The sequence below is a fragment of the Symphalangus syndactylus genome, chromosome 18 (assembly GCF_028878055.3).
Source record: "Symphalangus syndactylus isolate Jambi chromosome 18, NHGRI_mSymSyn1-v2.1_pri, whole genome shotgun sequence".
NCBI lineage: Eukaryota > Metazoa > Chordata > Mammalia > Primates > Hylobatidae > Symphalangus > Symphalangus syndactylus.
The window spans coordinates 56,756,272-56,782,160 of NC_072440.2; the positions used below are offsets into that span (position 1 = coordinate 56,756,272).

Sequence of the window (25,889 nt, forward strand, 5' to 3'; positions counted from 1 at the left end):
CGAGACCACGGTGAAACCCCGTCTCTACTAAAAATACAAAAAAATTAGCCGGGCGTGGTGGCGGGCGCCTGTAGTCCCAGCTACTCAGAGAGGCTGAGGCAGGAGAATGGCGTGAACCTAGGAGGCAGAGCTTGCAGTGAGCTGAGATTGCGCCACTGCACTCCAGCCTGGGCGACAGAGCGAGACTCCGTCTCAAAAAAAAAAAAGAAAAAGTGTATACATTGAAATCAATGTAATACACCACATTATTAGAAAGAAGGGGAAAAACCACATGATCATCTCAATTGATACAGAAAAAGCATTTGACAAAATTCAACACTTTTTCATGATAAAAATACTAAATAAACGAGGAACAGAAAGACACTTCCTCAATATAATAAAGCCCATACATGAAAAACCTACAGCCAACATCACACTCAATGGTGAACGACTGAAAGCTTTTCCCCAAAGATCAGCAACAGGGCAAAGATACCTGCTTTTGCCACTTCTGTTCAAGATAGTACTGAAAGTCCTAGCCAGAGCAATTAGACAAGAAAATAAAAGGCATCCACATTGGATAGGGAGCAAAATTATCTTTTTTCACCAATGACATGATCGTATAGCGATTCTATAAAAACACAGTTAGAATAATTAACAAATTCAGCAAAGTTGTCCAATACAAAATCAACACACAGAAATCAGTTGCATTTCTATATAGTACTAGCAGTGAACACTTCATGAAGAAAATTAGCAGTTTCATTTAAATAGCATCAAAAAGAATAAAATACGTAGGAATTAACCAAGGAGGTGAAAGACTTGTACACAGAAAACTACAAAATACTGTTGAAAGAAATTAAAGAAGACATAATTAAATGGAAAGACATCCTGTGTTCAATTATATCCATTTAAAGACAAAATTAAATGGAAAAACAGCCTGTGTTGGAAAGTTTAATATTGTTAACATGTCAGTACTACCCAAAGTGGTCGCCAGAGGCAATGCAATCCTATTAAAATCCCAACAGTGTTTTTTTAGAAATATAAAAACCTTTCACAGGCCAGGTTCAGCGGTTCATGCCTGTAATCCCAATATTTTGCTAAGCCTAGGAGTTCAAGACCAGCCTGGGCAACATAACGAGACCCTAGCTTTAACAACAACAACAACAAAAAGCCAGGTGTGGTAGCACATGTCTGTAGTCATAGGTACTTTAGAGGCTGAGGCAGGAGGATCACTTGAGCCCAAGAATTTGAGGCAGAAGTGAGCTATGATCAGGCTACTAAACTCTAGTCTGGGTGACAGGGGAGACCCTGTGTCTAGTTTAAAAAAAAAAAAAAAAAAAGTCCGGGCGTGGTGGCTCACGCCTGTAATCCTAGCACTTTGGGAGGCCAAGACAGGCGGATCACGAGGTCAAGAGATCGAGACCATCCTGGCTAACACGGTGAAACCCCGTCTCTACTAAAAATACAAAAAATTAGCCGGGCGTGGTGGCGGGCACCTGTAGTCCCAGCTACTCAGGAGGCTGAGGCAGGAGAATGGCATAAACCCGGGAGGCGGAGGTTGCAGTGAGCCGAGATTGCGCCACTGCACTCCAGCCTGGGCGACAGAGTGAGACTCCGTCTCAAAAAAAATAAATAAATAAAATAAAAAATAAAAAAAAAGAAAAAAGAAAAAAGAAAGATAAAACTCTAAAATTCATATGGAATCTCTAGGAACTCCTAATAGCCAAAACCATCTTGAAAAAGAACAAACTTAGAGGCTTCTCACTTCCTGATTTCAAAATTTACAACAAAGCCACAGTAATCAAGACTGTGTAGTTTGAACACTGTACTTTCCTGAAAAAAGAAAGACAGACATACAGACCAATGGAACAGACTAGAGAGCCTGGAAATAAACCCTTGCATATATGGTCAAATGATTCTCAACAAGGGTACCAAGATAGGGAAAGGATAGTCTTTTCAACAAATCATGCTGGGACATCTGGATATTCATATGCAAAAGAATGAAGCTGGATCCCTACCTAACACTGTATATAAAAATGAACTCAAAATGGGTCAAAGTCCTAAATATAAAGACCTAAACCTATAAAACTTAGAAGAAAACATAGGGCAAAACTTCATAGCATTGGATTTGGCAATGATTTAGATATAACAACATCACTATCACCAACATATAGACAAATCAGACTTGGAAATTAATGAAATTAATTTAGTGAAATTAAGTTAATGACATTTTAATGAAAATGAAAAACTTTTGTGTATCAAAAGACACTATCAACAGAGTGAAAAGGCAGCCTATGGAGAAATACTTGCAAATGATATATCTGACAAGAGATTAATATCCAGAATATCTAGAAAAATCTTACAACTCAACAATAAAAATAAAAATCCAATGAAAAATGGGCATAGGACTTGAATAGCCATTTCTCCAGTGAAGATATACAAATGGCCAGTAACAGGAAAAGATGCTCAATCTCACTAGTCATTAGAGAAATGCAAATTAAAATCACAACGGGACACTACTTCATACTGTTTAGGATGGCTATTGGAAAAAAAACAACAAAAGAGAAGGTAACCAAGTGTTGGTGAGGATGTGGAGAAGTTGGAACTCCTGTGCACTGTTGCTGGGAATGTCAAATGGTTCACTTGTTATGGAAAAGTTTGGCAATCTCTCAAAAAGCCAAACAAAATATTAGCGTATCATTCAGCAATTTCACTCTTATGTACTGAAAGCAGGGACTCAAACATATACTTGTACACTAATGTTCATAGCAGCATTATTCACAATAGCCAAAAGGTGAAAACAACCCAAGTGTCAATCAACAAATGAATAAAATGTGGTCAATGTGTACAACAGAATATTATACAGCCTTAAAAAGGAAGGAAGTTCTGACACATGCTACGATGTGGATGAACCTTGAAAACATGTTGAGTGAAATAATCCAGTCACAAAATTATAGATAAATACTGTATGATTCCACTTATATGAGGTACCTAGAGTAATTAAATTCACAGAGACAGGATATAGAATGATGGTTACCAGGGGTTGGGAGTGGGAGGGGGAAGAGGAGTTAATGTTCTGGAGTGATGAGAAAGTTCTAGAAATAAATAGTGATCACTGGATATACAACAGTATGAATGTACTTAATACTCCTGAACTGTATACCTAAAAATGGCTAAAATGGTAAATGTTACTATATTTTACCACAATAAAAAAATAGTCATATGTCACTTAACTATGGGGATACATTCTGAGAAATGTGTCGCTAGGTGATTTTGTCATGGAGGGATCCTCATAGAGTAACTTATACAAACTAAGATGGTAGAGCCTACTACACACCTAGGCTGTATGGTAAGGCCTATTGCTCCTGGGCTACAAACTTGCACAGTGACTCTACTGAACAATGTAGGCAATTACGACACATTGGTATTAGTGCATCTAATCATAGCAAAGGTACGGTAAAGGTACAGTGCAAAAAATAAAAAATGGAACTGGTTAGGGCACTTGCCATGAATAGAGGTGCAGGACTGGAAATTGCTGTGGGTGTGAGTGTTGAGTGAATGTGAAGGCCTAAGACATTATTGTACACTACTTTAGACTTTATAAACACTGTACACTTAGGCTGCACCACATTTATATTAAACATTTTCCTTTTTTTTGAGACGGAGTCTCACTCTATTGCCCAGGCTGGAGTGCAGTGGCACAATCTCAGCTCACTGCAACCTCTGCCTCCTGGGTTCAAGTGATTCTCCTGCCTCAGCCTCCCAAGTAGCTGGGATTACAGGCGCATACCACCACATCCGGCTAATTTTTTGTATTTTTGGTAGAGACAGGGTTTCACCATGTTGGCCAGGCTGGTCTCAAACTCCTGACCTCAATGAGCTGCCCACCCTCAAATGGGCTGCCCGCCTCGGGCTCCCAAAATGCTGGGATTACGGGCATGAGCCTCCACAGCACCCAGCCTAAAAATTTTCTTTCTTCAATAATAAAGTAACTATAGCTTACTAGATGACCAGTTACATATGTGGCCCCTTGTTGACCAAAACGTTGTTATGCGGTGCATGACTGTTATACACAGGAGAGGGCCTGAAAGAAAAAAAAAATTGGACCAAAAAAGGCCTTTTCTGGCTCAGTTGGATTCATTTCTTGCACAGGCCCACTGCCCACTCTGCTGATGGGCGCTGAGCTGTAGACTGAGCTGCCTTGCGGCTGAATTTGTGCGAACGCCCACATTTCCCTTGAGGGAGGAAGTTTAAATTATCAGGTCAATTAGGAAAGATACAACCGAAAAAAATCCAAGTTTCATTCCCACTTCAAGGAGGCGTTTCCTGGCTCGGTGCCACTTTTATTATTTTTGGCCCAGGCTGCTGAAAGCCCCACAGACCCAGGGAAGGTACAATGTGATCTTTGATTCGCGTTTCAGGGATCAAAGTGAGTGAGTTTGGGTGTAAATGCAGATAACATTTCAGAGAGCTTTCATGAAAGGAGTCACTGGACCAGGGCAGAAAGGGAGCTGGTGTGTTACGTGTGTGTTCCCCCTTGAGAAGCGTCACTTTCCGGTGAATCCGGCTACCTGCCCGTGGCCCCAAGGACTCCTGGCCTGCATCCAGGTCCTTGGCCCACAGGCATCAGATCCTGAGCTGGGGCGCCTGCAGCCTCTCCCACCTCTTCTCTAGGCACCGTGAAGCCGAGGAGAGGTGGCGAGGGGCGGCTCGTGCAAGTGAGAAGAGCACCACTTCATCCTCACCTATCTTGTCCCCGGATCTGGGTGCTGACTCGGCAGGCTTGGGCTGGGCACGGCCCTGTGGTGAGGCCTTGGTAGCCTGCCCTCGCTGTCCTCTCCGGGTCCAACCTCGGCCTGAGTCGGGAAGCACACACTTATACCCACAACAAGGAGGCCCAGAGGCCCTGCCTGCAGCCCCCAGGTATGCAGGTAGAAGGTCCTCTCGGACTGCCTGCCCCCTGCCTCTGGCGCCCGGCGTGCAGCTACGTCGAACCGGGCCCTAACGAGGTTCCCGGCACTGGCAATGAGTGATGAGCGGCACTCCGCGGGTACGCCGTTCCAGGGCGCTCACGAGGCCCAGCAGCCTCGCTATGCCCACATCCACCCCGACACCTGCAGCCCCCAGGCTTAGCCCGGCCCCGCAGCAGCCCTCTCGACGCCCAGCAGCACCCCAGTGTCTGGCTGACGCCAGGGCAGTAACTGCGAACTGAAGCCGCATTGGCCCCTCGGTCTACGCCACAGCCGGGTGCAGATTTCCCGGATCTGAGGGACCGCCGGGCACCACCCGCTGGGGATCATGAGGGGCAGCTTTGGCCCGACCGTCCCGCGCCTGTACACGCGGCCCCACCTGATCCCGTGGCACTTGGCGCGGCGTGGGAATGGGCGCACTCTCCCATCACCCACCGTGCGGCGCTACCGCGCCAGCAGGGACCGGGAGCGCCTGCGAGGCAGCTACCACAAGGCACACAGCGCAGGCGCGGCCTGGATGGGAGGTGCGCGTGGAGCGTGCTGGGAGCATGCGCGGGGTCGTACACGGCGGCCGCGCGCACGCTGGGGGCGTGGCTGCGCGATGTAATCGGGTCCTGGACGCTGCGCGGCGCTCCTCCGAGCAGGCGTTGCCGACTCCGGCAAGAGGGTCAGTGTGGAGGCGGGAGCCCGGGCGACCGGCTTGGAACTCCGTGCACGCGGGCCTGGAGCTGCGCCCCTCCGTCTTTTCCCGACTTCTGATCCGCAGAGGGGCACTCGGAGCCTCAGCCTGGGTCGCAGTGCCTTCGGTCTGCGGGCCTCAGTTTCTCGGTCCGCGCCGGGGGTTTGTGGGGGCACCTGGAGACATTTGGGCCGTTCTCGCAGTCTCGGGAGGTCGCACCCGCGCCTTGCCTGGCCTCACGGCGGCCGATCTCGTTCTCCACTTTCTAGGTGGCGCTTGGACTCTCGCCCTCGGAGGGAGGCCCGTCCCACGGTCTCTGGCTACGGATCCCTGGACCGTCTTCGCGGGCATTTCGCGTAGCCTCAGGTGGGTGGGCTTCTTGTTGCCGTGGGCCTTGTGAGCTCGTATTTCCTGCATGGCGGTTGCTGGGGGGCGGGCGGTGCAGTCGTCTGCACTCAGCTTGCTTTAAGGCTTTGGTCAGGTTTTGTTCTTGGGGCCCCTGGGTCTCCCCAGAGGACAGAACGGCTCCAGCGTTCCAGGTGCTGCCTTTGGCCTTGTGGGGGCAAACACACATGCGCCGTGGTACCTGCCCCTTTAGGATAGTGCTGTCCAGTCTAGAAGGGCCGAAAGTCTTCTATGCCAGGCAGTGTGGGGAGAAAAGTAGGGGGACCCAACACACTGATAGGCGTGGGAGGGCTAAGGTTCTCAAAATGGTGAGAGTGCGGCCCAGGGTTAGGAAGGCTCAGGCCCGGAGCAGGCCTGGCTGGCTGGTGCAGGGAAGCCTTCTCCCAGACTGCAGGGGACACAGGTGCGCAGGTGAGTGGGCAGGGTGGGGGACTGGGAAGAAGGGAAGGCAGAGATCTGGGTAGCACACTGTGGCTCCTGGGCATGGGGTGTGGTCATTGTGGGCAACCTGGATACCTAACCTTGGCTGGTGGTGGGAGCTGGGCCCTGGATCGGGGTCACTGCTTTTTTAGAGCTCAGTAAGGGACTGGACTGGACTCGACTCACGTCCAGGCCTTAGTATAATCCTGCAGTAAGGTGGGAAGCCAGGGTCATGGGCTGGGCTTTCAGGTGAAGACCCCCCCAGAGGGGGGTCAGACCTGAGGGATTCCAGAGTGTTTGGGTGGTGGAGGTGGGGCCAGTGGCCCTGGCAGGTTCTAGTGCTGCAGGCCACCCTGGGAGGTCCTTGGAGGAACTCACCCTGAGGGGGCATGGCCAGCAGACAGGAGATCTGGGATGAAGGTGTGTGCAGGCCTTGTGCTCCCAGTGAGCTGGTGGAGTTTGTGTGCGGGGTGAAGCAGAGAGTTTCCTGGAGGTCGTGAGTGGGCCTCCGTTTGCAGAGAGACTGGGGAGGGGGCTAGATAGAGTTAGGCTGTAGAGTGTGAGAGCCCTACAGGAGGGCTTCTTGCACTGGAGTAGAACTAGCTGCTGGCTGTGGAGCCTCCTAGGTGACTGCTGCTTGGAGAAGGAGGGGCAGGTCCAGCCATCAGACTGGGACTCCCCAGACCCTGGGCACAAGTGACTGGAGAGGCGGGAGCAGACACAGCAAGTGGGGTTCCAGGATTTTACAATGGGGGGCTGGGATGCTCTGCTGTGGCTGGGATGGGGACTGTGGAAAGGTGGTGTTTGGGGGTGGGGGTGGCATTGCCTGCAGGAGGCACTCAGTTGTGAGAGGTGAATTTGGAAAGCATGTGAGGTCAGGAGGGAGCAGATAATAGCAGGCTCACTGCTCTGTCGGGGCTGCAGGTAGGACCTGCTGTGTGCCTGGTGCTGGGATGTAAAAGAGCCTAATGATGACGCAGTCTGTGCGTTGTTCAGAGTTTTTGGGGCGGCTAGAGCCTGCTCAGCAGACAAATGTAGTTTATAATCGCGTGCTGTATAGAAGTTAAGCCTGTGGTCTCTCCAGCCACTTTCTGCTGCTTCCACCACTTATGGGTTGGTGTGTGGCTGCAGACAAGTTACTTCACCACTGTGTGCCTCAAAGACAAGGCTAGTACCAACCTCCTGTGGGGGAGGTGGCACAAATGGGGCACTCAGTGAAAGGTTGCTACTATTGCTATCCTGAAATTCCCTGACAGTTCTGATCTGGCCCCTTTTCTTCTGAAATTGACAGCAGCTGTCATTCTGCCTTGCCCTTGCAATGTCATAGGCAGCATTTGCCCACCTCAGACCTCCCAGGCCAGCCCCCTGGGCCCCTCCTTCCACTCAGAGCTCGTAGTTGGGTACCAGAGGGTTGCCCGCTTGCAGCCTCTTCCCACCAGTCCAGTGGGTGATGGTTAGGCCTAGTTCCTGCTCTTCCCCACCTTGTCTTTGGACAGATTGCCTCGGATGATGGCCTGCGACTGACAGTCTCTCAGCTCTTCTCAGCTCTCCTGAGGCTGCAGCTGTCAGCTCCCTGATCCTCAGCACTTGCCTGGACCAGTGCGGGTCTGCCACGCCCTGTTCAGCCATCCCTGTCCTGTTGTGTCGTGCAAGCCACGTCCGTCCACACCCCCACCACCCACCAGTGCTGGCTCTCCTCTCTTCTCCCCTCTGCTCCCAGCATGCCTCGTGGCCGGTGCCGTCAGCAGGGCCCTCGCATTCCCATCTGGGCAGCCGCCAATTATGCCAACGCACATCCATGGCAGCAGATGGACCAGGCGTCTCCTGGGGTGGCATACACCCCCCTTGTGGATCCCTGGATTGAGCGGCCCTGCTGTGGGGACACCGTGTGTGTGCGAACAACCATGGAGCAGAAGAGCACAGCTAGTGGCGCTTGTGGCGGTAAACCTGCAGAAAGGGGTCCCCTAGCTGGGCGCATGCCCAGCTCCCGACCCCACAGGGTGGACTTCTGCTGGGTGCCAGGCTCAGACCCAGGCACCTTTGATGGCTCCCCGTGGCTACTGGACCGCTTCTTGGCCCAACTGGGCGATTACATGTCCTTCCACTTTGAGCACTATCAGGACAACATCAGCCGTGTCTGCGAGATCCTCAGGCGCCTAACAGGCCGAGCCCGGGCCTGGGCAGCTCCCTACCTTGATGGGGATCTGCCCCTGCCTGACGATTACGAGCTCTTCTGCCAGGATCTCAAGGAAGTTGTTGAAGACCCAAACAGTTTTGCCGAGTACCATGCCGTGGTTCCCTGTCCCCTGCCCCTGGCCTCCAGCCAGCTGCCAGTGGCCCCTCAGCTGCCTGTGGTGAGGCAATACTTAGCTAGGTTCTTAGAGGGCCTGGCACTCGACATGGGTACTGCCCCCAGGTCTTTACCAGCCGCCATGGCCACCCCTACTGCGTCTGGGTCCAACTCTATATCCCCTGGGCCCAAGGAGCCCCCAGTCCTGCCCAGTTCTGCACGTAGCTCCAAGCCTGGTCCTGTGGAACCAGCCTCTTCCCAGCCAAAGGAGGCAGCCCCCACGCCTGTCCCTAGACTGTCGGAGTCAGCTAATCCTCCTGCCCAGAGACCAGACCCAGCTCATCCAGGAAGTCCAAAACCCCAGAAAACAGAGGAGAAGGTTTTGGAGACAGAGGGAGACCAGGAGGTGTCCTTAGGTACCCCACAGGAGGTGGTGGAGGCCCCGGAGACCCCAGGAGAGTCACCACTTTCTCCTGGGTTCTGAACACAGCCCAGATGGGAATAATGCTTCCCCTCATGATAAAGTGGCCTGTGTGTCTTGAGAGCCCCATAGTCCCCAGTCAGAGCAGAGTGGTGTCCCCAGATGACTTTAGACCCCATAGCTGGGCAAGATGCGCTTGTTTTGGACTCTGCACTGAGCAGAACCAGCTCCAACAACTCCAGCAGAACTTGACCTCCGCCCTGTGCCCTTTCCCTGCTGCTGGCTCTTGGCTGCATCCCTGCCCATCTCCTGGGAGTGCCGTCTCACCCAGGCCTGCTCCCACGAGGGGGTCGTTTTGTAGATCAGCTCTCAGCAGATACTTGCATCATCTTTGTCACCTCCACCCCCATAAAACACCCCCCTTGGTGTCTTCCACACTGGCTGGGACTGAACTGGGTCGGCCACGTCTGCCCTGTTGGGACCTTGTTCCTGTATGGGGTTTCTGTGTCTGTCCCCCTAGCCCCACCCTCTCTGCTCCCTGTGACTTCTGTCCCAGCTGGAATGTGAGGAAGGCTGCCTGGAGGAAGTGGCCACTTTGATTCTGCTGGATGAGTGGGATAGCATCTTGGCAGAGAATGATGTTTCCTGTGGGTTTACCAGCAGTTCTGGGCATCTGGGAGGTTTGGATGCAGGAAGGTGGGATGCAAGCCCCTTGCCAGGCTCAGCTGCAGGCATTCCCCCTTTGTGTGTTAACGCTCTAGCTCTAGTCATGCCTGGTGTTCTGAAGCAGGCTCCTCTTCCCTGCTGCTGCGCTGCCGTCCCCTGCTCACTCCGCACTCGCATGCATGGCGGATTCAGCACTTAAGCCCTGGTGTGTAAATGACTTGGATCTCCCTCCTGGCAGACGGTGACCCTCAGCACAGGGGCTCTATCTTAGTCAGCTCTGTGGCCTGGTACACAATTGGTGCTCATTAAACACGTGTTGGATTACTGGCTGAGCCTGTGGTGCAGTGGCTGCCTACCAGCGAGTCTTTGTTTCCTGTTCTGTCAGGAGCAGAGGCCTGGCCATGAGCCTTCCAGGTCAGCATTGCAGCTGTGGTTTCTAGCAGAGGCTTTGAGGGTCCAAGGGTCTGATCGAAGAAGCTGGGTGGGGCTGAGTAGGTGGGGGTGGGTGGCTCTGCAGGTGGAGAACTGATTTCTGAGAGCTGTAGGTGAAGTGAGGACCAGGCAGCAGTCCAGAGCTGTGAGGCCCCAGGTCCAGAGGATTGGAATGAAGAAAGACCTGTTCCACACAAGGAGGGGTTTTCTAGTGGAAGCTGAGCTTGGAAGCTCCTGGAGCCAAGTTTACCACAGGATGGGCAGGTACAGCCGCCCCCTGTGTGTAGTATGTGCCCACTCTGGTGCTTGGACAAGAAGTTCAAGTCCCTTTCAGGTTTACAATTGTGAAAACAACAAAACAACACCTTCCTGGAAAGTAGGAAGAAAAAGCAGAAATGTGAATTGGAAATACAGCCAACTATTTTAGGAAAAACTAATTAGCAAGCATCTGATTAAACTTATTCAGAAACTGGCCGGGCATGGTGTCTCACACCTGTAATCCCAGCATTTTGGGAGGCCGAGGTGGGTGGATCACCTGAGGTCAGGAGTTCAAGACCAGCCTGACCAACATGGAGAAACCCATCTCTACTAAAGATACAAAATTAGCCGAGTGTGGTGGTGCATGCCTGTAATCTCAGCTACTTGGGAGGCTGAGGCAGGAGAATCGCTTGAACCCAGGAGGCAGAGGTTGCGGTGAGCCAAGGTCATGCCGTTGCACTCCAGCCTGGGCAACAAGGGTGAAACTCTGTCTCAAAAAAAAAACCAAAAAACAAAAAAAACCTCATTTAGAAAAACAGAAATTGTTGGGATTATTTTATGGTAACTATCACTAAAAAGGGCTCTGGGTTCAGATGGTTTTATGTGTGAGTTATTTCAGGGCACAGATACCTTGTAGATAAAACAACTGGAAACCTTGGAAATAGGTGGGAAGCTATTTTTAGAAAGCGGGTATAGCCCTGGTAGCAAAGCACGTGAGCTGGCAGAAGAAACCCATGTTCAGTCTTGATTCTGGTCAGATGTGGGAAGTCCCTGGACGTCCTGGCTCAGCCCCCTGCTTCTGTGCCAGGTCACACAGCTGCCCTCTGTCCAATGGCTCAGGCCCCAGCCCCCCTTTTGTGGGTCGGGTCAGACTGCTCCCCGATGCCTGCCTCCAGTGCACTGTGGCCTGGCTCGCCTGTGGGTCTGGCAGTAGAACCTAGAGCTGCTCTCTAGGATGGATAGCCTAGTCACCCACCTGACCCTTACCCTGTCCCACAGGCTTCTGGACAGGCCACCTTCCCCATCTCCCTTTAGTGGACCTGAAGTGGATCCTCCAGCCTAGGATTGCTGCCTTCTCTTCTGAACCCTGTCCTATTGGGGCTTTGGGGCTTTTCTGCCCTTGGGACCCAGGCAGCTCCTGGGGCGGTGTGAGTTATGGTCTGCCATGTGTCTGAGGGCCAGTCATGTAGCATCCACCTAGGCAGGCTTGAGAGTCCATGGGAGAGTCCAGGTGACCTGGTTTTTAATTAAAACAGATCCTGTTTATTGTGGTTGGGCTCTCCCCAGAAAGGAAGGCAGGGCCTGGAAGTGGTGATGTCCAGGTTTCCTGCACAGGTAGGGTGGAGGCAACGATGGACTCTGGCATGGCCTTCCAGACAGGCAGTGCACAAACAGCCCCTTTCAGAGTGGCTTTGTTGCCAGCTGCTGCAGCACCTGCTTTCAGACAGATGATGACCAAGCTGCTGTCCTGCTCGGGGAAGGAGGCGTACCAAGGGCCAGGAGAGGAGGCACTCTCCCTGGGTGGTTTTTCTCTCCTGGCCCCCACACACTGGCAGACCCGAAGGCGGGGTGCGCAGGAGCCGCAGAGCCTGGCAAGGTTGGCTGGATGTGCTCAGGGACAGGCCATGGTGCTGGCTCTGCTTTCTAATCATGGTGTCTGTCCTTCACTTCCCTTGGAAATACCCAGAGATTTTATTTCCTGAAGATAGGACATGATGGGTCCTATGAGATGGTATTTAAAGTACCTGTCTCCAAGGAAAACTTTAAAATAGGAAGTACTACGGATAAGGTGCTATGGGATATTGGAATATTTTATAAAGCCACAATAGTTAAAGCACTTAGATGTTGTGGACAGATGAGCAGAGAATAGAGAACTTTGAAACAGGGCCAAATAAATACGGAAATTTAGTACCCTCGTTTCCAATTAACGAGGGTAAAATGGATTATTCAGTAAAAGCAGTTGGCCCTCTGGAAAATAGTAAAGCCATATATGTGCCTCTTTATGCCAGTAGATATTCCAGATTAAAGATTTCAATGTTAAAATTATGAAAGTACTAGAGAGAAATATGGGTGAATTTTTTTTTTTTTTTGCCTATGATTCCAGGATTTTAAAAGTTTTAGATGCCCAGAGTTGTGGAGGTATGGAGAAGTGGGCCTTCTCATACTATTGGTGGGAATATACAATATTATAATTTGACCACGTAACAATTCTAGGCACATACATGCTGTGACTACTTGCTAGGTGCGTGAAGGCTCTTGCCAGGGATGGTCATGGTTCAGTGCCACTATGTGGGGGTTTAGAGCAGGGACTGGAGGTTGGCCTTGCCTCCTCTCCTCCCCTCATGAGCTGAGGGTCCTTACCTGACCTTTTTGAGCTGTGATCACAGTTTTTCCTCATGGGGTGGTTAGAAGAGTTGAATGAGAATGGTGCCCATGCAGTGCCTTGGCTGGGGTCTGGGCCCTCTGACACCCACCTCATGGGTGTCACTGTTTTTTGAACAGCAGAACTGGAAAAGCCTGAAGATCCACCAATAAAGGAGCAAGGCAAATAAAGCTGTTACCCTGCAGGATCAGTCAGCATGAGCCAGATTGTGCCGCAGTAACAAAGAGCTCCAACGGCGCAGCAGCTACAGTTGGCACTGTTTATTTCTTGCTCGCACCTGTGGGCCACCATGGCTGGGGCCTCTCAGACCTGTGCTGACGAGAGCCTACCTGGACGTACACACTCACTGAGGCAGGGGAAAGGCCACAGCATGCCACAAGTAATGTGTGTCACCCCACTTCCATTTTCGTGCCCGAAGGAAGCCACAGAGCCACACCTGAGTTCCACAGGACGGCAGCAGCTGATCATCCTGTGGGCTGGGGTGCTCAGTGTGGAGAAGGACGAGCAGCCACCCAGCGTGGGGCTGGTTGGTGCTGCTGAGGATGGGAGGATGGGAGGGGCCTGCATCCATCCCAGGGCAACATACCTGTTTGTCTGCTGGGGCTGCCCAAGAAAGGACCGCAGGCTGGGGGGCTTAAACAACAGACATTTCCTCATGATTCTGGAGCTAGAAGCCTGAGATCAAGGTGTGGGCACGGTTGGTTTCTCCTGAGGCCTCGCTCCTTGGCCTGCAGATAGCCACCTTCTTGCCGTGTCCCTGTCTGTGTCTGTGTCCTAATCTCTCATAAGGTCACTAGTGTATTGGATCAGGGCCCACCCTCATGACCTCATTTAACCCTGAATTACCTCTTTAAAGACTATGTCTTCAAATATAAGTACTAGGGGTTAGGACTTGAACATAAAAATATTGAAGGGACATAGTTCTGCCCACAGCGGTGCCCACAATAGGCTTCTCTGGTTTCGTCTTTGCTGTTCCTGGCAGCGCTATCTTGGGCAGTCTTCCGCGGTCTCCACATGCCTGTGTGCAGAGTCCCCCAGGCCCTGGGTTCTGGGGCCCATACTGAGGAGTGCGGATGGCCAAGCCTTGGCTCTTGAGTAGGCAGTGCCCAGTTGTGCTGTATGGGATGCTGTTTTTCACTTAAGAAATCTTTCCCTACCTGGGGGTACAAAGGCATTATCCTGTATTCCCAGGTTGTAACTTTCTGCCTTTGACATTCAACCTTGAGTCCACCTGTAAGTGTAACTGTGGCAGAAGGGAGGGGTCTGCTGTCGTCCTTGATAGCCTGTGATGAGCAGAGCCCCTCTGCCGACCGCGATGCACATGTAATATGAGCAAGAAATAAATTTTTGATGTGTGAAGCCACTGAGTTTGGGGCTTGTGTTTTCCACAGCATAACCTATTATGTCCTGACCAACAGGGGATCCCATTTCACCTTTTTCCATAGGGCACCAGCCTGCCTCAGCATCAGCTGCTGGATGCAGCAACTCACAGCCTGGCCGCAGCCACCCATGAGCTGTGCCTAGCCTACCCGCCTGCTCTCTGGTCTGATCTGTCCCTTACTAGTTATTCTAGCTTTTAAGTCTTGATTATGTCATAGGGAAACCCTCCATGTCCCCATTCTTCAAGTTGTCTTGGCAAGTTTTAAAACACATTGGATCACAAATGCAGAGGCAGCGAGGATGGCGCCATGGCCCTTGCCCAGCTCCAGTAATGTTCACACTCTCCTGGTGCAGGCCTCGGGGGTGCCTTGTCGCTGGACAGCCTGGCCAAGCCTGCTCTCTAGGACGGCAGGGCCCGTTGCTCCCTTAGTTTTTCTTTGGGCTACATCATCTCTGTTACAGGGACACAGTGAGTGGGGGCTGGCCAGGGAAGAGCCCAGGCCTGTGGGGTGTTCTCATTGGCCCACTCCTTTCCTCCTGGCCTCAGGGACCACCCCCAGCACAGGGCTGGGGCCTGTGGGTGGTGGGTGCTCATGCACTTGCCACATTCTTCTGTGACCCCGTTGGTGGGGCTGCCAGCTGGGTGCACAGGACATCTGACTCCCCTGCCCCCTGCTGTGCCTGTGCTGCCCACCTCACCTCTGTGTCTGAGCACTGCAGGGGACTGGGGAGTGTTTGTGGGTTGTGGAGCCAGGGCTCTTTATTCACAGGCTGTGCATAGGGGGACCCCTCAGTGAGGGGTCCACCTGCAGCACCCACAGGGCAGAGCGAGTGGGAGGCTGGCCTCTGTCCGCATTCGCTTGTCTGTGGATGTGGGCAAGCACATTGCTGGTATGCGTGTGTAAGCATGTGCACAGCCGACTGCATGCAGCTGGGTGGTCGGGAGTTGATGAGACATACACCTGGCCACACCACCACCTGTGTGTGATAGGGGACCTCCCCTTTCCACCCAAGGTGGCCTCCACCACAGGAGGAGCCACACAGGCAAGTCCCTGTCAGAAAGTGTCAGCCCCAGCTTGCTTAGGGACCCCTCCTCCAGCTCCGACCAAGTTTCCAGGGCACATCCCCATCCCCTAGGCCAGGGGCACCAGCCCCAGGGGATTGGTCCCCATCCTGCACCCTCTGTGAGTGTTGTCTCTCTCCCTGATGGGATCGGTAGCTGGCCTACATGAACCAGGCCTCTGAGCAGAGGCTGAACTGGTGCACGGGAATGTCACGCTTCCTGTAAAGCAGCGAGCTTTTCCGTGTGTTCACCCGGGGCAAAAAGGCCGGTCCCCTCTGCTGGCTGGGTTCCTGCCTCTGCCCGTAAGTGCCTGGGGCAGGCTGGCTAACAATGCCCAAGTCAGGCTTCCTTCCTCTCATCTTGCCAGGCTCCTGGGACCCGCTCCTGGGGCGACGGACATCCCCAGCCACAGCGTGAGATGCCTGCTCACAGAGAGACCCCACATGCCCATGCTGCCTGCCTCTGCAGCCTGGTGGCTCCTCACGCTGGCATTTCCTCTTGGCTCAGCTGAGGCAGCCCGTGTCCCAGTGCAAAGGAGAAGTCTGACTTGCAGCTTCAGCGCCTGCCTGGCGCCCCTGCTGACTGTGGGGCCGGCCAGCAGGTCACTCCTCATGCTCCAGCCATGAGGCTTCCAGGCATCCCTAAGGAAGAAAACTAATCCATGTCCTTGTCTCCATGAGACCCACTCCCCCTGCCAGCATGGTGGTTGGTGGCCACAAGGACCCAAAGTGCTGACAGAGCACCCAGCAGGGACTGGCAGTGCCTCAGGGGAGAACAGGCTGCAGTGGGCTGTCTAGAGGAACTTGCTTGCCTCTGCTCGGGAAGGAATCATGCCACTTGGGCGTGTCCCCAGCACAAGTGACTGATCTCCGGGACCCTCCCTCACATGCAGCAGGGCCTGTCTGGAAGGGGGCAGCACAGACCTGGTGGGGTTCAGTGTGTAGGCACCGTGCTGGGCCCCACCTGGCTCACTGCAGGCCAGGAGCCCTGGGTGGGGCACTGTGGATCTCAGTCTCTGGAGAAGTGCTGGTGGCCAGCCCTGGGGTACCTGGGCCACTGCCCCAAGTGAGGTGAGGTCAGTGCCGGCCCCTGGCCTGAGGCTGTGAATCTTGCTGGGGGGCAGCCATCCCCTAGGGGAGCAGGGTGGAGGTGCTTTGCCAGAGCAGAAGGCCCCTGTGGCAGAGCAAGTGACCATTTCTCTAGGATGGAGAAGAGACTCAGACCCAGAAGGGAGATGGGTGGCTGTCCTTCGGGGCCTACAGGACTGCAGCACTCTCATCTCCACTATGGAAATTGTGTCTACGGCTGGAATCTGAGTTCTGCTTTGCAGATTTGCCAGCTTACCAGTGTTCTGGGCAGCCAGGGCTCAGGTTCCCCTCCCTGCACTGAGCTGGTTCAGGGCTTTGTGGGCCTCAGGCCAAGCGGTCAGTCAGGGCCACTCCCTGAGACGGATATGCCTGATGCAGGCCTGGAGGTGCTTTCTTCTCCAAGGGAAGGAGTTCTTGGGGGGCATACCTTATTCCCCACCACAGAGAGACTGACATTGGTCAGCCCTGGGAGGTGGGAAATGGCTGGGGTTGGGCTGTGCACTTGCTGCCCAGGGGGCGGTGCCTGGCTCCCCCTCGCCATCGGGCTGCTGGGCACCGGCCCTCCCTGCCTCCCTGCCTCCCCGGAATTCTTCCTGGGATCTGCATCTTTGAAGCCGCTGCCTCCCTGCCCGCCTGGGCGCTTCCAAAGGCGGATACTGACAGAGGATTCAATGAATCGAAGGTCGCCAGTCAGGGCGTTGACAGATGCCCAGCCGTGATACTATTTCTGATTTAATAACCGAATGGGAGGCTGGCCCTCTGTAATAATTAGGGCTAATTACTGAGGAGGTGTTGACAGACGGGCTGAGAGGAAACAAACTACCTTTATCCCGTGGCTTAGAGTCAGATTACCAGCCCGGTGCTATCTGCCCCTCAGAAAGTAGACGCTTCAATCACTCAGCGAGGCTTCAAAGGGGAACAGGGCCTGACAATGCACGGGATTTGGAAAGGAGCTATGAAGTGCGCCTTTGACTCCGAATCGCCAAACGGAGCCCCATTCCAGAAATGGTTTCTTTGTGAAGTTTGAGTTAGTGCTGGCAGACCTGTTTCCCGCGCTCAGGACAGGGAGCTGGCTGCAGTGGGAGTGGGCAGGTGGGGGCCATGGCCAGGGCTGTGGCTGGTGTGTGGCTAGCTTGAGCTGCTCAGGTTCTTCCCAGGCCAGGTGACACTAGCAGAGTCCTGGTATCTCCGGTAGCTGGCCCTGGTAGCCGTGGGTCCAAACAGGGAGGTCCAGCATGTTTTCGTTGGCCCAGGGAGGGTTTCTGGTCCTTTGTGGTCGTGAGTGGCAGGTAACAGGATAGGGACCTCACCATCTGAGCAGGCTCATCCCTTCTCGTTTGCAGCTAGAATGCAGCTTTTCTGCATCCCTCCCTGGCAGGTCTGGCCTCCCTTGAAGGGGGATGTGTCCTTGGCATTATTTATGGCAGGACCACCTCTTGAGGGCCTGGGCATCACTCACCAGGCTGCTCCCACCCCCATCCTGGGCCGAGAGCCAAGGCCATGGAAGCAATCCTGGCCCCCGAGGCCTTGGTGGGCAGACAACATCAGTGACTGAGAAGGGTTGTTGGGAGCTAGTCTCTGATTGCCCCCACTGACTCCCTGCTGATCTCCCTGCATTTCAGAGATGGGGAAGGGTGTGCCTAGACCTCAGTTTCCTGGTTTGAAGCAGCAGCACTGAGACGTGTGCCAGTGAACTGACCCGGACAGCCCAGGGCTCTGTGTCTGATGCAGCTTCTTGGAGTGGTGTGTGTGAGGCTTTTTGGGAGATCAAGGTCGCCAGCTGAGGCTGCAATGCAGGGGACAGTTCTGAGATTCTGGGCCTTACTGCTGTCTGTCCTCACCAGGAAGGCAGGGGATGACACTGAGGTCTCTGCTCAGGACAGGCCTGTCCAGGGAGCGCCTTTCTGGTTCCAGGTGTAGCCTGGGAGGTGCCCGATGAGCAGGAGGTGGGAGGGAGCCCATTCACCAGCCACCTGTGTGCCTGCCTCAGGCCTCATGGCCTTGGCTTCCTGTTCTTGCTGGCCTGGAGGACCAGCCAATTCAACGTCCTCCTGCTAGAATGGCTGTGCTACTTCATAGAGAAATTAGGTGGGCTGGGCTGGTGAAGGGCAACAGTGGTTAGGTCAGTGCTCTTTCTGTCCCCAGCTGGCTGGGGACACCTTCTGGAAGTAACAATGGTCGTAAAAGTCATCAGCTCATTTGCTTAACCGAATAACTACTAGCTTGTACCAAGGGGCACTGTTGATGAATTTATATTAGGGCAAAAATAAGATAGTAAATTATTTGGAATGGGAAAAGCATGTAAAAGTTGGCATTAAGTCTGTTTTGTTTGTTTATTTTAGAGGCAGGTCTCTTTAGCCTAGGCTGGAGTGCAGTAGTATGATCATAGCTCACTGCAGCCTTAACCTCCTGGGCTCAAGCGATCCTCCTGCTTCAGCCACCAAAATAGCTGGGACTATCGGCGGGCACCACCATAACTGGCCAATTAAAAAAACATTTTTTTTTTTTGTAGAGATGGGGGTCTTGCTATGTTGCCTAGGCTCATTAAGTCTGTTTAAGTCACCTTGAGTAGAGATAGAAATTGACTCCAAAGCCAGAAACAGGAATTGAGGTTTCATAATACATTAGTGTAAATTAAATACCATTAACTGTAACACAAGAAAAAATAGCACAAGAATCTTGTACAATATATTTTATTTGAAACATAACCTGCGAGACTGTGGCCAAGAGCAGCGGTTGAGTGTGAACCTTGTGCACGGAGGCATTTCTGAGCCCTTTTTCCTGTCAGCATCTTGCTCTGCACATGACTAATAAACTAGGATGGATGCATTGTTAGTGACCGAAGTCCAGGCTTCATCCAGGGTTCCTGAATTTGCCCTAATGTCCTTTTCTGTTGCAGAATCCCATCCAGAACCCCACACTGCGTTTGCTCTCCTGTCTCCCTAGGCTCCTCTGGCCAGGACAACTTCTTAGACTTTCTTTATTGTTGATAACCTTAAGTTTTGAGGAGCACTGCTCAGGCTCCTGTAAAATGTTCCTCCACCGGGATTTGTTGCGTTCTTCTCGCGATTAGACTGAGCTTATGGGTTTTGGGAAGAAAAGCACAAAGGTTGAGTGCCATTCCTGGATGGATTTTCTTTTTCTTTCTTTCTTTCTTTTTTTTTTTTTTGAGATGGAGTTTCACTTTTTCGCCCAGGCTGGAGTGCAATGGCACGATCTCGGCTCACTGCAATCTCTGCCTGTCAGGTTCAAGCGATTCTGCTGCCTCAGCCTCCCCAGTAGCTGGGATTACAGGCACGTGCCACCATGCCTGGCTAATTTTTGTATTTTTAGTAGAGACGGCGTTTCACCATGTTGGTCAGGCTGGCCTCGAACTCCTGACCTCAAGTGATCCACCCGCCTCGACCTCCCAAAGTGCTGGGATTACAGGTGTGAGCCACGCACCTGGCCCATTCCTGGATTTTCTATCATGTCAGGGGTACGTGTGGTCAGCATGACCTAGCCCTGCTGGTGCTGAGGGTCATCACCTGGCGGAGGCAGTGTCTTTCAGGTGTTTCCGCTGTAAAGTGGCTCTTTTTCTCTCCTTTCCATACTCTCCTCTTAGGAAGGGAGTCACTGCATAACCCACACTTAAACGATTGGGAGTTATCTACTCCTCCTTGATAGTAGAGTGTCTGCATAAAGTGGAATTCTTCTGTTTGGGAGATTTGTTTATTTAGTCATTTCTTTACCTCAGTGTGAACTCATGGGCATTTTATTATGACACTAGCTCCCCGCTCATCTACAGTTTTGCTGAGGTTTCAGTTACCCATGGTCAATTGCGGTCTGAAAATAGGTGAGTACAGCACAACAGGATATTGTAAGAGAGATACCACATTCACATAACTTTTATCATAGTATACTTTTTTTTTTTTTTTTTTTTTGAGGCAAGGTCTCACTGTGTTGCCTAGGCTGGAGTGCAGTGGTGTGAACATAGCTCACTGCAGTCTCAAACTCCACGGGCTCAAGTGATCCTGCCACCTCAACCTCCTGAGTAGCTGGGACTACAGACATGCGCCAACACACCTGGCTCGTTATTGTTTTTATTATTATTATTGAGGTGGAGTCTCTGTTGCCCAGGCTGGAGTGCAGTGGTACGATCTTGGCTCACTGCAACCTCCACCTCCCAGGTTCAGGTGATTCTCCTGTCTCAGCCTCCTGAGCAGGAGGGATTACAGGCGCCTGCCACCACGCCTGGGCTAATTTTTGTATTTTTAGTAGAGACGGGGTTTCACCATGTTGGCCAGGCTGGTCTTGAACTCCTGACCTCAGGTGATCCGCTTGCCTCGGCCTCCCAAAGTGCTGGGATTATAGGTGTGAGCCAGTGCGCCCTGCCCCAGCTAATTATTTTTTGTAGAGACAGGGTCTCCCTGTGTTGCCCAGGCTGGTCTTGAACTCCTGGGCTCAGGTGATCCTCCTGCCTTGGCCTCCCAAAGTACTGGGATTAGAGGCATGAACCACTGTGCCTGTCTCTAATTTTTAAATTAAACTTTCCCATAGGTATATATGTACGCTATAGGGAAAAACATAGTGTATATAGGGTTCAGAACTATTCATGGTTTTAGGCATCCACTGGGGGTCTTGAAAAGTATCCCTAGATACTTTCATCATCATAATTCATCATCCCCCCTAGATAAGGTGGAACTACCGTATTATTGTTATTATCTTTATTATTGTGTGCGCTTACAGTGAGTCCTAACCCATGTCTATGTCAACACCACCCCAATCAGGACACAGGAAACTGCTCATTCTCTCAAAACCCTGCCTTTTGCTGCCCTTTGGCAGTGATCCCCTCCCCCTCCTTCTGACCCATGACAGTCACTGATCTGTCCCCTGTACCTATACTTTTGCCTGTTCCAGGATGCCGTATAAATAGTATGTAGCCTTTTACTCAGTTCTTTGGAGATTCACCCATGTTGTTGCATTTATCAATAGTTTGTTCCTTTCTGTTGCAGAATAGTATTCCATTCATCCATAGATGGTCATTTGGGTTATTTTCTGTTTTAGGAGATTATATTTTTCACACTTCTGTTTTGGGTGGTTAGTTATAACTACTATAAACATTCATGTACAGGTTTTTGTTTGCATATAAGTTTTCACTTCTCTAGAATACATATCTAGGAGTAGAATTGTTGGGCAACATGTTAATGCATATTTAATTTTATAAGAAACTGGGCTGGGTGCAGTGGCTCACGCCTGTAATCCCAGCACTTTGGGAGGCCAAGGCAGGTGGATCATGAGGTCAGGAGATCAAGACCATCCTGGCCAACATGGTGAAACCCTGTCTCTACAAAAATTAGCTGGGCATGGTGGCGGGTGCCTATAATCCAGCTACCCGGGAAGCTGAGGCAGAAGAATCGCTTGAACCTGGGAGGCGGAGGTTGCAGTGAGCTGAGATTGCACCACTGCACTCCAGCCTGGCAACAGAGCGAGACTCTGTCTCAAAAAAAAAAAAATAATAATAATAAATAATAAATAAATAGATAAATAAATAAGAAACTGCCATACTGTTTTCCAGAGTGTGTGCACCATTTTGCATTTCACCAACATGGTTCCAGTTGCTCCACAGTATTGTCAGCACTTGGTTTTGTTGGTTTTGTCAGTTTTTTTCTGAATTTTAGCCACTCTAATAGGTATGTAGTGGTATTTCATTATGGGTGTAAGTTGCATTTCCCTAATGGCTATGATGTTGAGTTGCCTTTTGTGCTTATTTGCACATCTTTTTAGGTGGAGTGTTTGGCCAAATCTTTTATGCCTTTTTAATTGGATTGTTTAGTTGCTCTTGCATTTCCTTTAATGAGCACAAAAATAGATTGTGCAATTAAATTGCATATGCAATAAACTGCACATATTTCAAGTGGACAGTTTGACAAGTGCAGCGTCTGTGACGCCATCCCCACACTCAAGACAACCAACATACCCACTGTGCCTAAAGTATCTTCCTGCCTCTCTGCATGCCCCTCCCTTCCTCCTCCCCGCACCTCTCTTCTCCAGGTTCCCTCTAATCTGCTTTCTGTCACTATAGGTCAGTTTGTATCTCCTAGAATTTTGCATAAATAGAATCACAGAATTTACTCTCTTTTTCTGGCTTCTTTCACCTGACATGATTATTTTGAGATTTATTCAGATTAAAGCATGTATTGGTACTTCCTACTTTGTCTTTGTCAAGGATGGATATATCCAGGTGTGGATATAGCTCTGTTTGTTCTGCTGTTGATGGGCATTTGGGTTGTCTCCAGTATGGGACTGGTTTTTAAAGAAATAGCCAAACTTTGTTCCCAAGGGGTTGTACCATTTTATAATCCCATCAGCAGCATATGAGAGTTTCAATTACTTCATAAGCTTTCCAGCAACTGGAATGGTCAGTCTTTTCTGTTTTAGCCATTCTGATAAGTATATAATGGCATTTTATTGTGGTTTTAATTTACATTTTCCTAGCGACTAGAGATGTTGAGTATGTTTTCATGTCCTTATTTGCCATTTGCATATCTTCTTTGGTGAAGTGTTTGTTCAAATCTATTGCCCATTCTTAGTTGTTTTATTTTGTGAGTGTGTGTTTTCCTTGTGGATTTTGAAAATTATATATTTGGTATATAAATTATCTGCCATATACATGATTTGAAAATATTTTTCCCCATCTGTATAGATTGTCTTTTCATTTTCTTAATAATCTCTTTTCAGGCCGGGCGTGGTGGCTCACGCCTGTAATCCCAGCACTTTGGGAGGCCGAGGCGGGTGGATCACAAGGTCAGGAGATCGAGACCATCCTGGCTAACACAGTGAAACCCCGTCTCTACTAAAAATACAAAAAATTAGCCGGGTGTGGTGGTGGGCGCCTGTAGTCCCAGCTCCTCTGCACTGAGGAGAGGCTGAGGTGGGGGAATGGTGTGAACCCAGGAGGCAGAGCTTGCAGTGAGCTGAGATCGTGCCACTGCACTCCAGTCTGGGCAACAGAGCGAGACTCCATCTCAAAAAAAAAAAATCTCTTTTCAAGAGCAAAGGTTTCTAATTTTGTGGAAAGTGAATTTGTGTTTTTTTATCTTATGGATTATGCTTTCTGAGGGTTTTTTTAAAAATCATGAATGGATGTTGAATTTTGCCCAGTGCCTTTTCTATATTAACTGATATGATCCTGTGTTTTTCTTTAGTGTTAATATGAGAGTTTACATTGAATGATTTTTGAATATTGAATCAGCTTTGCATTCCTGAGATAAATGCCAGTTGGCTCCAGTGTATTCTTTTTCTACGCTGTTGGATTAGATTTGCTGTTTTTTCCTCCCCAACTTGAGACTCAAGCAGCAAGCTATTATTTTGTTTGAGGATTTGTATGTCTATATTCATGAAATATATTTGTTTGTGGTTTTCTTCTCTTTCTACTAACTTTGTCTGGTTTTGGTATTGGGGTAGTGCTAGCCTCATCAAATTAGTTGGGCAATGTTCTCTCTTTTTCTGTTTTCTGGGAAAATAATTTGTAGAATAGTGTTATTTCTTCTTTAAATGTTTGGTAGAATTTGCCAGTAAAGTCTTGTGGGCTGGAATTTTGATTTTTTTTTCTCCAAGGATTTAAACTAAAAATGTGATTCCTTTAATTGATATAGGACTATTCAGGTCTTCTCTTTCTTCACCTAGTCTGTGTCTTTCAACTTTCATTTCAGCTAGGTTTATTTAGCTTGAATTTATTTGAGTTGTTCATAGTATCTCCTTCTTATCCTTTTAATGTTTCTGGTGTCTGTAGTGATAACCCTTCTTTAATTATTATAACTTGTCTCTTTTCTCTTTTTATTGTTGTCAGTTCAGCTAGAGATTTATCAATTTTATTGATCTTTTTTAAGAACTGACCTCTTGCTTTATTTTCTCATTTGTTTTACTATTCTTTAAAAATATTTATTTCTGCTCTAATCTTATTTCCTTCCTTGTGCTTGCTTTGGGCTTATTTTGTTCCTCTTTTTCTGTTATCTTAAGGCATAAACCAGGTCATTGATTTGGAGACCTTTCTTCTTGTCGATGTAAGTATTTAATGCTGTAAATTTCCCTCTAAGTGCTGTTTTAGCTGCATCCTACAAGTTTTGATATGTTGTGTTTTCATTTGTGTTTAGTTTAGATATTTTCTAATTTCCCTTGGGACTTCCTCTTGAACCCATTGATTATATAAAACAGTGTTGTTTAATTTCCAGATATTTGGAGATTTTCATTATCTTGCTGTTATTGATTTCCAATTTAATTCCGTATGATCAGAGAGCATACTTTATATACTTTGTTTTTCTACTTTTTTTTTTTCGAGACAGAGTCTCGCTCTGTCGCCCAGGCTGGAGTGCAGTGGCGCGATCTTGACTCACTGCAACCTCCGCCAGCCAGGTTCAAGCAATTCTTCTGCCTCAGCCTCCCAGGTAGCTGGGACTACAGGCATGGGCCACTATGTCTGGCTAGTTTTTTGTATTTTTAGGTGGGGTTTCACCATGCTGGCTAGGCTGGTCTTGAACTCCTGACCTCGTGATCTGCCTGCCTCGACCTCCCAAAGTGCTGGGATTACAGGCGTGAGGTTTTTTTTTTTTACATTTTTAAGGTTTCTTTTATGACCCAGGATATGGCCTTTCTTGATGAGTGCTCCATGTGCCTTTGAGAAGAATGTGTTTTTTCTACTGAGTGGCATGTTCTATAAATGTCAACTAGGTCAAGTAAGTAGATAGTATTAGTCAGGTCTTCTGTATGACTTTCTGGCCACTTGTTGTCAGTTACTAAGGAGGAGTTTAAGTCTCCACCTATAATTATGTAGTTATCTATTTCTACTTTCAGTTCCATCAGTTTTTTCTTCATGCATTTTGAAGTTCTCTTATTAGCTCAGTATTTACAACTTTTGTGTCTTCTTTATGAATTGATGCCATTTATCATTGTATCTTCTTCTTGTCTGTGATAATATTCCTCACTCTGAGGTCTACTTTGCCTGATATTAATATATCCACTCCAATTTATTATTTGTATAGCATACCTTTTTCACCTTTTTATTTTTTAATCTATGTTTTTATATTCAAAGTGGATTTCTTTTAGGTAGCTTATAGTTGAGTCTTTTAAAAACCATATAGCTTATAGTTGGGTCTTATAATTAGCATGTTGGGAGCATTTATGTTTATTGTAATGATTGGTATGGTTATATTTAGGTCTACTATTTTGTTGTTTTCTCTTTTTCTTCTCTTCTTTTTTTTTCTTCTATCCCCTTTTTCCTGTCTTCTGTTGAATTATTTAGGTATTTTAAAACATTGTTTTGATTTTTTGTTGGAACTTTGGCAGTATCTCTTTGTGTTACATTTTTAATGGTTGCTGCAGGGATGACAGTGTACATACTTAATTAACCCTTCACAGTCTTCTTAGAGTTAATATTTTTCCATTTCAAATAAAATATAGAAGCCTTACAACCACATAGC

The 25,889-nt window shown here is 49.6% G+C and overlaps 2 protein-coding genes across 3 annotated transcripts in view; both read left to right on the forward strand.

The window, feature by feature from the left end:
* Window positions 1-5,896: 5,896 nt before the first annotated feature.
* Window positions 5,897-14,259, forward strand: RTL10 (retrotransposon Gag like 10). The gene is made up of 2 exons (XM_055253644.2): window positions 5,897-5,991; window positions 7,947-14,259. The coding sequence occupies exon 2, from the start codon at window positions 8,172-8,174 to the stop codon at window positions 9,222-9,224; it is 1,053 nt and encodes a 350-aa protein (XP_055109619.2). The 5' UTR covers window positions 5,897-5,991; window positions 7,947-8,171; the 3' UTR covers window positions 9,225-14,259.
* GNB1L (G protein subunit beta 1 like) overlaps window positions 5,903-25,889 on the forward strand; it is a 66,984-nt gene continuing 46,997 nt past the window's right edge. For both annotated transcript variants that reach the window (XM_055253646.2, XM_055253648.2), the window contains exon 1: window positions 5,903-5,991. The gene's annotated coding sequence lies outside the window, so the exon portion shown is untranslated. The remainder of the gene's footprint in view (window positions 5,992-25,889) is intronic.

Excerpts from the sequence above, each read along its gene's own strand:
- RTL10 (XM_055253644.2), top strand. The coding sequence starts at position 8,172 with ATGCCTCGTGGCCGGTGCCGTCAGCAGGGCCCTCGCATTCCCATCTGG.